The sequence below is a fragment of the Homalodisca vitripennis genome, chromosome X (assembly GCF_021130785.1).
Source record: "Homalodisca vitripennis isolate AUS2020 chromosome X, UT_GWSS_2.1, whole genome shotgun sequence".
Classification (NCBI taxonomy): Eukaryota; Metazoa; Arthropoda; class Insecta; order Hemiptera; family Cicadellidae; genus Homalodisca; species Homalodisca vitripennis.
Window position 1 is genome coordinate 68,339,465 of NC_060215.1, and position 17,303 is coordinate 68,356,767.

General features: G+C 34.6%; 1 protein-coding gene across 1 annotated transcript in view; it reads right to left on the minus strand.

Annotated features, from left to right (window-relative positions):
• The window catches only part of LOC124369137 (CXXC-type zinc finger protein 1-like), a 78,415-nt gene that overhangs the window by 32,688 nt on the left and 28,424 nt on the right, over positions 1 to 17,303 (minus strand). The window contains 5 exon segments of the mRNA XM_046826909.1: positions 808 to 933; positions 935 to 967; positions 1,382 to 1,540; positions 2,399 to 2,536; positions 3,375 to 3,596. Coding sequence (XP_046682865.1) covers positions 808 to 933; positions 935 to 967; positions 1,382 to 1,540; positions 2,399 to 2,536; positions 3,375 to 3,596 — 678 coding nt within the window.

Sequence of the window (17,303 nt, forward strand, 5' to 3'; positions counted from 1 at the left end):
AGTAAACCCAACGAGGAGATGTCATCTGCAGCACAACCATGAGCTAGAGAAAATGAGATGTGAATCTCGCTACATGTGTGAGAATTATAACGTCACTTTATATGTTGTTCCATGTTTTTCAGAATACTATGAACTAAAATATTTTTAGGATTCTATTCTAAAATTGTCATTTTATAAAAAAAATTGTGTCAAAACTAACTGTCTTTTTTATATACCGATAAAAATAGACCAATACACTTTTAATGATTTTTTAGGGGTGTAATTTAAGTAAACAAGAAAATAATTAAGAAAATCAGAAAAAGTTATATACAACATATATACTTATCATAGGTAAATTTAAAAAACAGTGGCACTGTGGCCATTGCCACGCTGTGTGCAGGTTCAGCTAAGAAAAGCTCAGTGGCACTGGCACGGCCAGTTGCACAATCTACAGCGGTGAAAGGGTTAGTATCGCAACTATTTACTACGCAAACTATATCCTCTATTAATGCTTGAGGCTGCTTTTTACAAAGTATACTTTTCTCATTGATAGAATATACAATAAATCTAACATGAAATAGTGAGCAGATGGCAGTTCAAATTCAGAACATTTGAATGGAGACTAGGTTAGATTTAATTTGATATCAACATATCTTTCTATGTTGATATCTTATAATTGCACAATAAAATTATTTACAGTATTTCCTTTTAACAAAAAGTGTTTTGTTTATTGTTATAAAATAAATATTACAAGAAAATGACACTCAATGTTTTAAAATAATGTGAATTCATACAATATACAGTAAATGTTGTTTAATCCATACAAACCTCTGTACTGCTGACTTTGGGGTCCTTGCAATGTTCAGGACAAAGGACTCGCAATCTCTTACAATATGTACGATTCGCTGGATTAAAGAAATCACAGAACATGTTGTTACCATCTATTCTTGTTTTTATATATGGATCCGAATGAAGCTTGGCTCTCGTACTGGAAAAATACAACATTTGCATTGATCTGACATTTTGAAATTAACAGGTTTTATTTTTAGAAAATATTTATTTAATATTTAGTTTTTAATTATAATTATTTAGTTTCCCCCATACATTTCATAGAATAAAACATTTTAATGGCAAATAATATTATAGATTTCAGTGCAAATATTGCTATGGGACCACCCAGTAAACTTTTTGATTTTTTAAAACCATTTATTACCAACTAAAAACCAGGTGGTTTTTACCATTTTCTGGGTTCAATAAGTCAAAATCAAAGAATCGGCCATATTAAGTATTAATTATTATAAAATAATGAAAATCACAATAGCCATATTTACAATGAAGAAAAATAACAGCTATCAGACTCAAACCACATATTTTTTAGATGATAGCATTTTATAAACCTAACCTTATTGAAACATTTTTCCATATGTTTGATAGCAGTGCGTGTATGGATCTCGTGACCACAGGTAATGCAGTACATGCTCATCTCTCCTTCTTCTTCTACCTCTTCCTCTGCTTCTGCAATTGTTGCAGTCTTTGCCCGTTCTAAAATAGCATCCAACTCCTGCAAACATTGTACGGTTTAGATTTTGCACAACAAAAGTATCCAGCAAATAGTTTCAATTTAAGAAAATGTGCCAGTAATCTAAATATGCAGGATCCGGGAGCCCCCAATACCTTACAAAAGAAAAATGTTGATTACCACGTTTTTATGAAAAAAGGAAATTATAACACAACTATTTTCATAACTCAAAATGCCATTTATGTAGAGTTAATTTTTAAAATCTATCTCTGTGAGTGATGGGCAGGATATAGGGGCTAAGAAAGGAGCTTATGAAATATTTCCAACCTTACTGCAGGAAGATGTGAAAATACTCCTAGATTCCTTTACCAATGCTTCAAATTCTTACTTTTGGAACACTGTATTTTTTTTATAATTTCAGATAGAAATGTAATTTTTAGATGTTTTTGTTCTTTACATTTTTCATCAGAAATTATTTATTTTTTATCTAGGACCTATGGGCACATAAAATAGTTTAAAATTGAAATTGTTAATATTTTGAAATGGGTATAGCAATAACATTTTAATAAATAATATCAAACTACTGGTGTAAAATACCACCACCAGTTTTACTTTCTTTATTGTTAACTCCGTATAAAAAATGACAATCTGATACAAAAGTCACACTTTTTGATACAATTCGAACCAGTTAAAAGTAAAAATGATTTATCCTATTTTCTATAAGTCGTCATAGTAACAAAGTTAAACAAAAACATTTAGCACCCTATTTGCTTTTTACTCTTGCTCATGTTCCCAATCAATTCCTCTTTGTTCATCATATATTACTGGAATTTTTAAAGAAAGTTTGTACAGTTGAAAATATTTGTTTGAAAATAAAAGTTGAACAATTTTACAACATACAGTGTGGCGTTTGTCTAGCTCCTGGAGAATGGATCTGACTTCCCGCTGCTGTTTGCGTATCGTGTCCAACTGTTGTCTGTTCATAGCCTCTGCAATACTCGGAGTAACCGCCCACTCTTGTATACGCTGGGGTAAAACCTGTCATGAACCACACTACTTTTAAATCTCATTCAACAACAACTATAATTAATCATTTAGGTATAAATAAGTAAATTTAATTTTAACAGGTATAAGCAATTTTAAATTGAAGTACTGTCTCACTTCTGAAAGAAGGTTAACCGGACAATAACTTACCACAGTCTAAGCTACAAGACATTTTGTCTTTCTTTATTACACCAAATGGCGGTGTTATTTATGTGTTGTAATAATTTGATTTACATATAAATGTACTAATATTTCTGATTTTTAACAATTATTTTATGTAATGACTTGGCACTTGCAAAAACATTTTGAAAAATTATAACATAAATGGTCTGTTTTGCCAAAACATTGGGTGCATACCTTATAACAGTTACAGCATGGGTCTTTCACACTCAAAGGTGTTTTAAGTGTTCATCTTCAATTTCAATACAATGTTCTACTCAGGTACCAAAATTATTAGTGGCACACTGAATTTCTTCTTTTGTTATAGACGATATTAGTTCTATTGTCCCATCATGTCTTCTCAAGCCGTTGGTCTTGCGAGATAAGCAATGCTTTGGCCGATACAGGTTTTATAAATTTCTATAACCATAACGATTTGTTAGCAACAGGTTTTATGTATTTCTATTGCTCAGGTTGGTCTGACACACCCTGTATAACCATGGTATATTTTAAAAATGCACAGAGTCCCTCTCAATGATCCCCACACTTTTAGACTAAATCATGGAATCACACACAGTTACTCTGTATCACTAAAAGGGTTAAAAAGAGTATTATAAATCAAGAGCTAACCTAACTACCTATGTAGTCTGCACATAGGTAAAAGCATTATTACCTGGAATATACGATTGGTGGCAAGCCGTTGCCCACACTCATGGCTGCAATATTTACTGTTGGGACGGTTAACTCTTGTACAGCCAGGGCCGTAACATTGCATCGGACCGATCACCTTGCTTTTCTTCACCGAAGGCTCCCCATCTGAGTCTGACTTCTGTCCCTTGCTTTGTGGGGCTTGGGCTGGCCTTCGACCTCTCCTCCCCATGGTCACATTCCCTTTCTGTCACAGATACACCAGTGAAAGGGTACAATTGGTAAATTGAACAGCAATTAAAATTTACTCAGTGCAATCTAGCATATACTAGAAATTAACACTGAACAAAATTAATATAATTAAAAGTATAATAAATATAATACATTTATATGAGTAATATGTTTTACTCCTGACAAATAAGTTACAATTATTTACATATAGTTAAAAAAAGCTACTCTTTTCACTGCATTTAATAACTCAAGTTACTTCCTGAATTAAAACATCTCAAAATACTTTTAACTTTTGCAAATTAATTAACAAAAAATATACACAATACATTTGATAATTATCTGCTATAAACAAGTAATATACTCTAATGAATATAATCACCATGATTTAAAACTGCCAATTTTAGTTTTAATTATTTATATTTTATTGTTTGTTTATTTGCTTATTTTTAAAGCATAAAACGGTTTACACTTTTTTAGTACAAATGTTAAAAATGTATGCTCAGATTGACTTGCATGCCACTTCAAAGTGATAATGAGCTAACAATAATTATTTGAGAAAAGCTTTGATAACCCTAAATATTAGAAGTTTTAAGAAGGGGTTTTTAAGTAAGAAAACATTATTAAGAAATAATAAAATATACATATATTATCAATCCATACTTAGAGCCTACAATAAAAATACAATTTAAAATTATTAACCAACCATTGCATGCTCACAATAATTATGTAAACTAAAATATAAATAGCACACACAGTTTATATACGGAGCACCAGAAAAATAATAATAACAAACCAGGTTCTTTTAATGGAAAGTCCTACAATGAATATTTCTTTGATTTTGATTATTTGTATGATGGATTACATACAATAATTTTAAGATCTAGACACTGTTTTTTCCATTAAATATGGAAAAATAGTAACCTGGTAGCAGAATGTGTAAGTTCTATAACATATATGTATCTGTTTAAATCAAACTTATGTCAAAGTTTGAAGTTTGAGCATGTACTGGGCTGCTACACATAACTCTTCTCTACACACAGTTATGCATATGTGGAGAATGTATTCTGTATTTAATTAATTAAATTATGTAATAGCCTATCCTGAAATTAATGTGAATAAATTTATTTTGAAATTTGTTTAGTTGACTATGATATTAAACTGCAGAAAAAGCTCTATACTTCAAATAATAACAATCAACAGTATTCAAATAATTAAATTCCCTCTAATTTTAATATTATGAAATACCACTAAGTCCAATGATGTTTACCTGCAATATAGTTACATAAGTTACCCATAATTTAGTATTTCTATACAAAAATATTACCTAAAACTATTAAATATACAATATTAGAAACTCACAATAGTATGTAAACTCATTGAACTTCACTCAACCCCTTATATAAAGAGAATGTATATACAGTATTTGAATACAACAATCATCAATAGCCAGCAACTGGTCTTATCTGAGATTAAATTGGCTATTAATTTGGAGAATGTTGACATCCACTACATTAAATGTCCACTATACTGTAATTGTACACTAAACTGAAACACATTCATTAGAAAACCATATTATTAAACAAACAAACTAAATTTACCATTTTCTATTTTTCGTACTATCAACATTTTTTTAGCCTTGAATTGGTCTCCTTGCACCATGCCATCCACTAGAATTTTTTGTCAGTTTAAGCGTTTTTCAGTTTTAACTGTGTAAATAAATATACACATTTAGCTAAAAAGTTACACCCTTTTTAATTTTTTTATGATTTGAAATGCCTGAACCTGAATTTTAATAGAATTACTTACAGACAGACAATATCACAGAACATAATGCAATTAACCATTTTATTATGTCACCTCTGTCCTCAAGCAAAGTGTAGAAAATAATTCACCTCTGTCCTCTAGCAAAGTGTAGAAAATAATTAAGCCACTTAACATGTCTCATAAAAATGTTTATGTACTCTCTATTGACCACTTAAAAAGTTTTACAGTTGAAACTTAGAGCTTCTTAACCCTACAGCTGTGTCCAAAATTGTTAGCAATAAAAAAGCATACATAGTTACTTTTCTGTCAAACAGGTAGGCCTCCTAAAATATACATCCCTCTTGAGCAAACGAGAAAATTGTGTTTCAAAATAAATACCCGACTAGACATTGACAATCTCAAGTAGGCCTAGGTGCATAAGCAATAGACATAAGTATGTATGTTAATTGCAAAATAATGTTCCAACATCTACGTAATTTATTTTGTTTTTTTTACTTTCAAATTAACTAAAGTAAGAGTTCTTTGTTTGTCTCTGTAAATGCAAGTAAACAATGAGGTAGTTATTTACAGCTCATTAGATAATGATTTCTTTTCTCCCCTAAATATAAGTAGGCATTTTAGTTTACTTCATGCTAACATTAAAAGTATTAGAAAGAATTTCAATAGTTTTCTACTTGAATTTAGTCAAATAAAGTTTTCAATTAAATTCATTGTTTTAAGCGAAGTCTGGATAGGCAGTGATGAAATCAGGTTTTATAGTATACAAGGATATGAAACATTTTTTTGTTGTAACGATAACTATAGAGCTGGTGGGGTGGTTTGTTATTTCTCCAACGAATTAAATGTTACACAGATGGACGTAAATATGAGATCAGCTGATATTGTGATCTTAGACCTTAAAATAAATAATTTTTATTTCAAACTTTTTTGCGTTCATAGGCTGCAAGAATATCCTGTAAACGATTTTCTAGAGGAACTATCCTCTTCCTTGGAAAATTTGAGTTCTAGTGTAATATTTGTGGGAGATATTAACTTAAATTTGTTTGGGACAAACTTACCTTGACTTATCCATTTTATTATAAACACAAAATAAAATTATAAAGAATGATTGTTTATTGAAAAACTAAAAAATAATTTGGTTCATTTGCTAATAAAATTATACTAAGGCTAATAGCTGAGTACTTACAATTTTACACTTGTAAACAAACTACTTGTTTCACACAAACTTTTTATTCACTCAAAAAGACATTGCTAAAAAAATTACTATTTATAACAACACATACTTATTAATAGAACAAATCGTAAACATTAGTTTAACCTTAATAAGAATCGAAATCAAGCAAAGTAAGAAATAAACAACTGCAGACATGAGTCACACGATAAACAGCTGTCAACATGGTGTGTTTATTCAGGGACGAAAAATCAATAATGTTGAGATCAGATATATCTATATCTCAACATACATCTTCTTTGATACATGGAAACAAAGAAGATATAGTCATGCATCTAAATACCAATATGAGTACTCAAACAAGTTTGAATGGCCACTAGAATGTAGCAGTTACATGATGGCACTATATAGTGTCCCTTGTTGAAATAATTGTTGGGCGCTATATGGTGTGCCTTGTTAGCGTTGTTGAAATAAATTTTTTGGTGCTATATAGAGTGCCTTGCTACCATTATTGAAATCATTTTTGGGCATTATAAACACCACATAACCGGAAAGGGTTAAGACAAATATAATAGATTTTGCTAACTATAAACAAAAGCTAATCACTATTTTAATAGTGATTCAGTTAACTAAAAACCTTGGTAGGATGAGCTGGATGTCTGACAGAAATTAACATTACACTGCTCTGTGGAATCTTCTTAAACAAATGTTGTATGGTAAGCAGAGGTTAGTTTCTTCAGAGAGCCTTTCACATGTCAAAAGTTTTCATTTAAAAATGTCTTTTTGTAGAAAGCAAAAACAGCCAGCCCTATCACATGACTATCCCCCACCACTAATGTAGCACGTAACGAACAGGGAGTGATGGAGAATGATGATATGCCTATGTCATCAACAAAGTCAAAGTCAAAATCTCTTTATTTACAATTTTCGTAGAGAAATGTATTGGCGTCAAAATACACAATGTTAAAGTTACACATTTACAGAATATAAGTTAGAGTTGAGCAGTCTTGATGTCTAAGATGGTCATGTTTCATGTAGATATTCTTCCAGCGTGTAGTACGGCCTGGTCAACAGTCATCTGTTCAGTGCCACCTTCAGGTTCTTCCCCTTCTGAGTCTTTATCTCGGTTGGCAGCAGGTTGTAAAGCTTGCGTCCCATGTATGACGGCTTCCTCCCATACAGTGAAAGATGGTGTGCTGGCAGGATGAAGTTGTCAGCATGTCGAGTGTTGTACTGGTGTACATCTGTTCCCCGAGGGAGTTCATTCATGTCGGCAAACATAATCACTTCCTGGATGTAGAGGGCCACAACTGTCATGATGCGAAGATCTTTGAAACCTTCACGACAGCTGTCCTTCGGTCCTAGGCCTTTAAGAGTTCTTATTACTTTCTTCTGGATCAGGAGAAGTCTCTGAAGGTTAGTGACTGAATTACCTCCCCATATAGCAATGCTGTACTTCAGATGAGACTCAAAAAGGGCATAATAAGTTGTCTTTGCAGTGTTTAAATCACTGATGTGAATTCTTTCAATGACAAAGAGGCTGGTGTTAAGTTTCTTGCAAAGGTCGTCAACATGCTGAGTCCATGAAAGAGTTTCGTCAATTGTTACACCAAGAAATTTTGCCTTGGGTTGCATGTCAACTTCTGGAAGAGCTGCAATTTCATCTCGTCTTCTACCAAATGCCAGTTGTTTGGTCTTGGTCATATTGACTACTAGGTCGTTAAAGTAGCAGTACTGGTAAGCCATATTTAGTGCTGTACATGAATCAATTGCTAGTTCTTCTGTAGAGTTCCCAGTGAGCAGAAGAGTTGTATCGTCGACATACATTAAGGTAGATCAGTAGGTATTTAGAAGATGAGGCATGTCATTGGTAAATAAAATAAACAGTACAGGGCCTAAGACTGATCCTTGTGGCACTCCTTGGCTTACAGGTAACGGTTTGGATCTGATGTTTTGTATTGTTCCTTTGTTATGATATCTTATCGCCACCACTTGGGTGCGTTCTTCCAAATAGCTTTTAAACCACCTGTAAGCAGAGTCACTAATACCCAGGCTTTGAAGCTTTTGTAGGATAAGGTTGTGCCCCAGACAATCAAAGGCTTTGCTGAAGTCAAGCATTATGCCAGTTACAAACTTTCCCGTTTCCAGCTGATTGCAAATGAATTCTGCCAGCTCAGCAATTGCAGTTGTTGTGGATATGCCTTTCACAAACCCATGTTGACTATTAGTTAGCAAGTCTTGTTGTTTGAGGTAGTCCATCAGTCTCTTTAGTACAACTTTTTCTATTACTTTGGAGAAAGTGGAGATTAGTGAAATAGGTCTATAGTTGCTAGGTGTCTTTTGGCAGTTACTTTTATGCTTAGGATATATTTTTGCAATTTTCAAAGTGGATGGAAAGAGTCCCGATGATAGTGACTTATTTATGATGCTGACCAGGGGGGGTGTAAGGGCTTCACTGTAATGTTTAAGTAACTTTGATGATACTTCATCAAGCCCTGCTGAGGTTTTGGATTTCATGCTTTAAATCATAGCTTGTACTTCTTCTGTAGTGGTGTTGTGAAGTTGAGTGAGCCTGCAATTTGCTACATGGGGTGTGGGTTGTCTTCCTTTTTGGTGCTGACTATTGGTGGCCAGTGTTTGCTGTGCAACTTGGGTGAAGAATTCATTCAACTTTTCAGCCATTTCATTTGGATTAGTTGTTTCCTCTCCATTTATCTTCATCTTAAGCTGTTATTTGCCTTGATCTGTACTCTTCCTTTCACTGTTTACTATTTGCCACATTGCTTTTGATTTATTCTCAGCTCTGTTTATACAATTAGATGATGCCTGGCGTTTTAGCATTTTCAGTCTAAGGTCATAGTTTTTTCTTAGCAAGGGCTGTGTCGGTTTTATGCAGGTCACTTCCTGTGGTCTGGTACTCTCTAAGGCATTGAAGATAAGTTTCTTTCAGTCTAAGAGCTTCACGGTCTTTATAGTTGAAATTTGGATTGCTCTTATTCCTGGTTTTCTTTTTAGGGCAAGCTGCATCCATGAATATTACCAAAGTATTTGCATTGTATGCGTCTTCAGCATTTTCAGCTCTAAATACTCCAACCCAGTCCTCATTGTGCAATATAGAGTCTTAAGAGTGTTGGATTATCCTTTTTCATTTGTCGTTGTACAGGGTGGTGCAGAGGTAACGCATGTTTTTCAACATTGAATTACTGGGAAACAATGGGTTGAAAATAATAAAAACAAGTATTAAATGATAGGTTTTTTAATGCAGTTTTTGAAATTACATACCATATTTAGGTTCGGAAAATAATGTCTTTGAGATGACCTCCTTCTTGCTGGATACAAATATTGATCCTCTTCTGAAAATTACGGACGGCTCTCTCCAACATTTCATTCGGCACGGCTTCAATTTCCTGACGAATGGAATTCTTAAGGTCATCGAGTGTGCGAGGCTTGTTCATGTACACTTTTGATTTCAAATATCCCCACAAAAAGAAGTCACATATCGACAGGTCGGGTGAGCGAGGGGGCCAGTGAACATCACCAAATCTCGAAATCACATGTCCTGGGAACATTTGTCGAACCACTTCCATGGATGCTCTCGCCGTGTGAGCTGTGGCACCATCCTGCTGAAACCAAATGTCTCTCATGTTCACTTGACGCTTTTCAAGTTCTGGATGAAGGAAGTTTTTTAACATTTCAACGTAGCGAGCTGATGTCACAGTAACTGCAATTCCTTCCTATTCAAAAAAATAGGGTCCAACAATACCCAGCTTTGAAATGCAGCACCACACTGTTACCTATAAACTGTGCAGAGGTCTTTGGTGTAATTCTTGTGGGTTCTCCGATGCCCAATTCCGACAGTTTTGAACATTGACGTAACCGTCAAGATGAAAATGTGCTTCATCATTCACGAAGACTGTAGCATTGGGATCTTCCGTAAACATTTCATCTATTATGCGACGATCATTAATTTGTACGGATGGAACTTGAGGTCATCATGTAAGATGCGGTGAAGCGAACGACGTGAACTGCATACCCAGCGCTACAGCATGTAGTCTAGTCGATCGTCTAGGACTAGTAACAACTGCCGTTCTGACTCGATCAACATTTTCCGGAGTACGAACTGAACGGGGAAGACCAGGTGGTTTCTTTTTCATCACAGAACCAGTACTTCTAAACGCTGCAACCCATCGGAGTACGGTATTTCGATCAGGCACTGCACCTCGATGTCCAACTCTAAAATATTGACGGAAAAGACGTTGCACTGTGACTACAGAATCATTGTTTCTAAAAAAAACTGCTCGACAACGAACACACGATGTTGCACGCTCCAATGCTCCATAGCGACTGAAACGGCATTGTATGGGCCGTCTGCCAACATTCGTTCAAGGTCAATACCCACTCCCGTCGCCGCGTACTAGCGGTTCGAAAAACATGCGTTTCCTCTGCACCACCCTGTATAAGGTTAGAGGTTTCTGTTTTCTGTGCTTCAAGAGATATTTTACTCAATTGTGCTGTGTGGTCTGACAAGCCTGCATGTATTACTGTGGCATTGATTTTGGATGCAGGTAGGTTTGAGCATATACAGTCTATGAAGGAGGTGGAGTTGTAAGTGATTCTGGTTGGTGGTAGAGGCAATCTCATCATGTTATGGCTGGCCAGTATTTCTTCAAGTTTTCATGATTCATTATTTTGCACTAGGCTGTTTACGTTTATATCACCCATGATGATTGTTGGGTGGTTTTCAGCCTTAGTTTCTTCAATGATATTAGAAAGAATGTCTAAGGCTTCATTCAGCTTTTCGCTTGGAGAGCTGTATATGCCAGAGACGTAAAGGTGTTGTTTTCCGACCGCTATTCTGAGCATTGCCACCTCACACACGAGTTTCTTGCAATGATGTGATATCTCCAGTGGCTCTGTTTTTTGTTGTAGTGAGTCTTTCACATATATGGCAACCCCTCCTTTTCTGGTTTCTTTCCTGCAAAAGTGTGCTTTGAGGGAGTATTCTGGGAGTTTAGTGTTCTCTAAGAGTTCAGACTTCAGACCATGCTCACTCAAGATGACTATGTCAGGTTAAATATCTTGAAGTAGATGAGATATTTTGTCTACTTTGTTTCAATTTACCTAAGGTTTACGCTGACACTCTAAGTAATGTTTGGTATGATAAAGTTTGAGTATTTAAGTGACACGAGCCTGTTTTATGTATTTTTTGGCTCGGTTTCTGTAAAGTAATTTATACACATTCTTGTAATTTTTCTTCTTAAAGCTGCCGTCCTCGGTGGCCGCCTAGTTTGCCTAATGGCCACGATTGATTCTCCTTCTGTACAGGTTCACTGCTTCACTGTCTAAGTCATAAATGTAAATAATGTACAAAAATTTGAAGGTTTTAAAAATTTCATAGAACACTTCTCAGTAGTTGTTAAATAACCTTAAATACAAAAACACGAGCTATATGATTTGATAATATCTAAGTTGTGCAGTTCACACCTCGTCGAAACGATGCTTACCCAATTAAATTCTTACAATGTATCGGTTTTTATGTGGGGAACTATCTTAAACAACAGATCTTAAACCGGAACAATATTGTGACTGAGGGTAGCTTTCCACGGTTAAGCCGAAATAGTTGGTTATGAGACCGGCCGTGTAAACCGAACACCTAATCTGTTTACCATATTTTATTATGTAAATTAACTGTAAAAGAAAACCACCGGGCTCAATGAAAACTGAATAAAATCATGTAAATGACTGTGAGTTCATGTTACGGTCGACAGTTGTCACTATTCTCATCAACCATCACAGCGTACAAAGCTGCAATGAAGACTCCAAAGAAAACGTTTACTTCAAATTAAAACTATTAATAACTATAACAAGGTTTGTCACGGAGATATCAATTCAAGTTTGCATGTTTCAACTTGGAAAGAAAACGAGGAAGACCCCATTAAAAGAACAATCTTGAACTTATGGGAAATTAAAGCTCTAGTAGTGGTTAGTTGCATGTGAAATTTAAATTCTTTTTGCGACATCTCTAATAACATTGTATTTCTAATATATTACCACAAATTACACTATTCTACTTATAACTAAGAATCTAACAGCTGCATTAAGTTTATAGATTACCTCATAGAATACCCGGTATAAGATAATGTAATGCCTTCTCTCACATCTCATTAACAATCAACATTACTTCTTCAGAGGCTTCTATTTTAAAGTTCGCAACATATTCTCAATTAAACTTTAATGATTGATAATTTTCTTTAATATGTACTGTAAATGTAGTTTATATCCATCTGAAGAAATGTACCAGATACACGAAAATGTGTAAATGCTTCAGAATATTATACAGTGGCTTTTTGAAGAGAATTGGCCAGTTCTTTTACTTGTACATGTATCTGTATATGATAAAAAATCGATACTAATGTACTTTCAATAAAGATTAAATCACGCTTTTGCCGTTTATACAAATTTTATATAAACATATATATGTTTAGTTACGTAAATGATGTAGAACAAATTGGAACTAAAAATATATTACGTTTATATTACCCCGTAGTTTTTTCTTTACCGACAAAAAAATAATAATGTACAAGTTACCTCGACCTGCATTTAATTAATGTATAATTTATAATGTGTGTGTGTATATTTTCATCAAATGTATTCACGCTCATAATGCAGATAACATTACTACAGTGCAGGAGGAGCGGCTGCCGTGCCACCTGCCCTTGACCATAAAGACTAATCGGTCAGTGGAGTAATCGACCCTTTTCATTTGAAATGCAATGTTTTATTTGATCGGGTCGTTGGGCCAACGACCCAGTGGACTAATTGAACCTCTATAAATTATAAAACGGGTTGTTGGCTCAACGAACAGTGGTGTAATCGAACCTGTATTCTACAATTTCACTTGTTACTGCAATAGGGTCATTGGCCCAACGAACCATATACGTTATTAATATTTGGAAGTAAATTTTGGATCGTTGGGCCAACGAACCTTGATTGTAAATTTACTGTTTGAATTGTAAATAAAGTTCGTTGGGCCAATGACCCGTTTTAGTTATGTTTTACTTTATGAAACAAATCGGTCCGATTACACCACTGATCGTTGGGCCAAAGACCCTCTTATTTAAAACTAAACTAATGTTTGGGTCGTTGGGCCAACAATCGGTGGAGTAATCGAACCAGACCCTGAGTTATATTATTACAACAAGTAAGAAACATCTTGATGTATATATACAGTGTATTATATCGTTATATTTATTTCATACTATAATATTAACATTGACGAAGTGCATGGGCCACAGGTCCCTAATTTACACATCCTTATAACTTATCAAACTCATCATCTAAGATAATTTTTTATCTAAGATAGTCTAACTAGTATCCTAAGTACTTTTGTAACTACACATTTTTTTAATGCTCTTTCTGGCCATAAATTCAAAAAACCAATAAATTCTTCACTGCTATATTGTTTCACTGTTACAGATTGATTCGCTGTTCACCAGTTTCAGCCCTTGCAATAATTCTCGGTTAAAGACACTGTCAAGGTTCAGTTGTAATTTTACATTAGATAGCTCCTCCATACCACTACTGATTAAGATCAAAAACTGAACACAAAATTTTTGTTAATCCTGGGGAGCTATCATTTAATGACATTTATGTTATAACATCCAGTTACCACATTGATAGTATAAAACAAATTGTTAATAGTTCTCATTTACTTGATTAACACACTCGTTGCGAGTGACGACAATTGTTGTGATGAAATACTGGAACATTGTGCCGTGTGCCACATGTTGGCTGTTTCATATGTTCAATCAATCAATCAATCAATCAGATTCATTCAATGTTGTTTATTCGCAATCCGTTCGTGGTTCGCAATTTTCATTTGCTGGCTGAGCTGAATTGTTTATTGTGTATAATGTATGGTGTAAAGTGACTGCGTATGTGTGTTTATTATTGTATTTAGGCAATATGGAGGACAACAATGAACTAGTGGAAGACTTTTTGAGTGAACAGGACGATTCCGATTCAAGTTCAGAGAGAGTCCAGGGGGTTTGTTTGCTGTATTTTTCCATGTTTATGGACTGTTTTCAACTTTTTACACAAAACAATTTTTTCACTATTTGTGCAATTGACAATGTCTTCTGCGAGTGACAGTGCCATTCAGGAATAATAGACCCAGTGTCCTGCGGTACTGACTAAGCGGGGACCGGCACCAGGTGCACCTGACAACAATTTTTGTAACAGTTATGATGTCACCAAATCTGGCAGTGGGATTACCTGGGCAACCTTGTACAACCTATTTGGCTGCTCTGAATTCATTTTGGGAAAGTTAAAAAAATAATATTTTACCGCTTTTACCATGACCAGTCAAAGTTTTTAAGCAGAAAATGTGTTAAGTTCATTTAAGTTATACAGGGTGTTCTGAAAAAAAAGGTGCCCATAAGTCAGGGCGTGATTCCTCACATCAAAATAAGAAAAAAAAGGTCTAATTAACATAGGTCCGAAAATGCTTAGTTACCAAGTTATACAGGGTGAAAGATTTTGTTCTGAATTTCAGTTCCCCTGCTGCAACGAAGCCCTACGGGTATTTGTTGGCTTGTTAATTAAGATGTACCATTTAGCGTTACTTTATGTAAAATGAACTGAAAAAATGAAATAAAACCGTTTCCAGACCTGTAGCTACAGTAATTTTTAAGATATGTGACGAAATACGCGAAACTTGGTCCCGAAAAAAAAACAAGTTACATTTAGGTTTGAAGCAGATTTACTATGTTAAATGTACAATAAACACAAAATATTTTTTTCACAGGTACTTGTAGAAAATTTAATTTCGAAGAGAAAGATGTAAAATAAGTCTATAATAGACAAACGCAAACTTAAAAAAATAATCCTTAATTACATACAAAACGCATGAAAAAATAGACAAAAATCTGTTAAGCTCTCTACAAATGTAATATTGAAATTAAAACAGCTGTTTTATTAAAACAAATTAATGAGTTACTATTATTTTTTATCAAGTAAATATTTTTAACAATCGTTACATTATCATACATAAAAAGTTATCTGAATTATCATTCAACAAAAAAGTTACACTTGTCCTAAAAAACTAACCACGTCACAGTAGATGTTCAAAATGTTTCCCCTCATTCAAAATACAAGCATCCAGCAGCCGTCTTCTCATAGACTGTCGAACTCTTTCGAAGATCCCAGGTGTCTCACGTATCCTTTGAATCCCGTTAACAATCCTTATTCGCAACTCTTCTATGGTATCCACAGGCGAGTCGTAGACAAGCGTCTTTAAATGTCCCCATAAGAAAAAAGTCTAGAGGATTGAGGTCAGGTGACCTTGCAGGCCATGCTACTGGGGCTCCTCGACCAATCCATCTGTTTGGATATGCTTCATTTAAAAAATTCTCTTTACTTGTAATGTGTAATGAGCTGGAGCTCCATCCTGCATGAACCACATGTTGTTGCGTGTGTATAGTGGCACATCTTCGAGTAACTCATTCAGATTAGTCGTCAAGAAATGTAAATAATTTTCACCATTGAGCGTATCAGGTAAAAAACTAATAAAAATTTTATCACCCAGAATAGCAGCCCATACGTTTATAGAAAACTGATATTGGTGACGGTTCTCTGAAATAGCACGTGGATTTTCAATTGCCCACATGTGAGTATTGTGGGTGTTAAGAATAGCCATTCTTGAAAATTTTGCTTTATCAGTAAAGATAATGTAATTTAAAAAATGTGGATTTCTGCAACCTTTGGATAAGCCATTGGCATAGCTGAACACGAGGAAAGTAATCTCGAGGCAAAAGAGCCTGGACCCTTTGATAGTGATAAGAATGCAACTGCTGCTCGTGTAAAATCTTCCAGACAATTGAATTACTAACACCGAAATCCAAGGCTAGATTCTCTAGTACTTCTTTTCTCTAGTTCTCTAGTACACTAGCGAAGGGTGGTCTGTGCCGAGGGTCCTGCTCATGAATGGGGAAGATGACGACACTTTAAAATTTAAACCATTGTTTAGAATTGTATAATATACAACAAATTAGTAATTTTTTTCTTAATCAGGAATGTTATGACAGCCTAAAAATATTTCATTGTAATATCGGAGTTATTGTAAAAATTTTTAATGAACTTTTAGTATATCTGAATGATATTCCACACTTGGACATAGTTGTTCTGACTGAATGTTGGTTGAGAGAGGGTGAGGAGGGGGAGGTTTTTGGAGGGGTTTGACATTGTACTGACGGAACAAACAACGTAACAGAAATGACGGTGTTATCATTTACTTCAACAAACGTTTATCAGCTACTACCTCACAAGTAACACTTGGGGACGTTTACGGCATTAACTTAGAATTTTAATTACTGCAACAAAACCTTTTACATACTTGCCCTATATCGTACCTTTGACAGTGACTTGGAATTTTTCTTATGTGTCTGAACTAGAAAAATTATTGTAATCGCTTAGATAAGAGCAAGATGGGAATAATTCTAGGTGACATTAACATCGATTTACTTAAAAATACTCCAACATGTGACAGATACTTAAATGCTTACTGGGATCGGGATTTGTCCAATGTATAGATAAACCAACTAGAGTTACTAATAACTGCTCGTCATGTCTGGATCACATATTTTTACGTTACTATGACATGAACAATGTACAATCAGCTGTGCTCCAGACTGGCCGTGAGTGACCACTACAGTACTGGCCTGACTATCACTGCCACTGCCACATCGCCTCACAATGACAACCCTACTGACGAATTCACTACACAATACT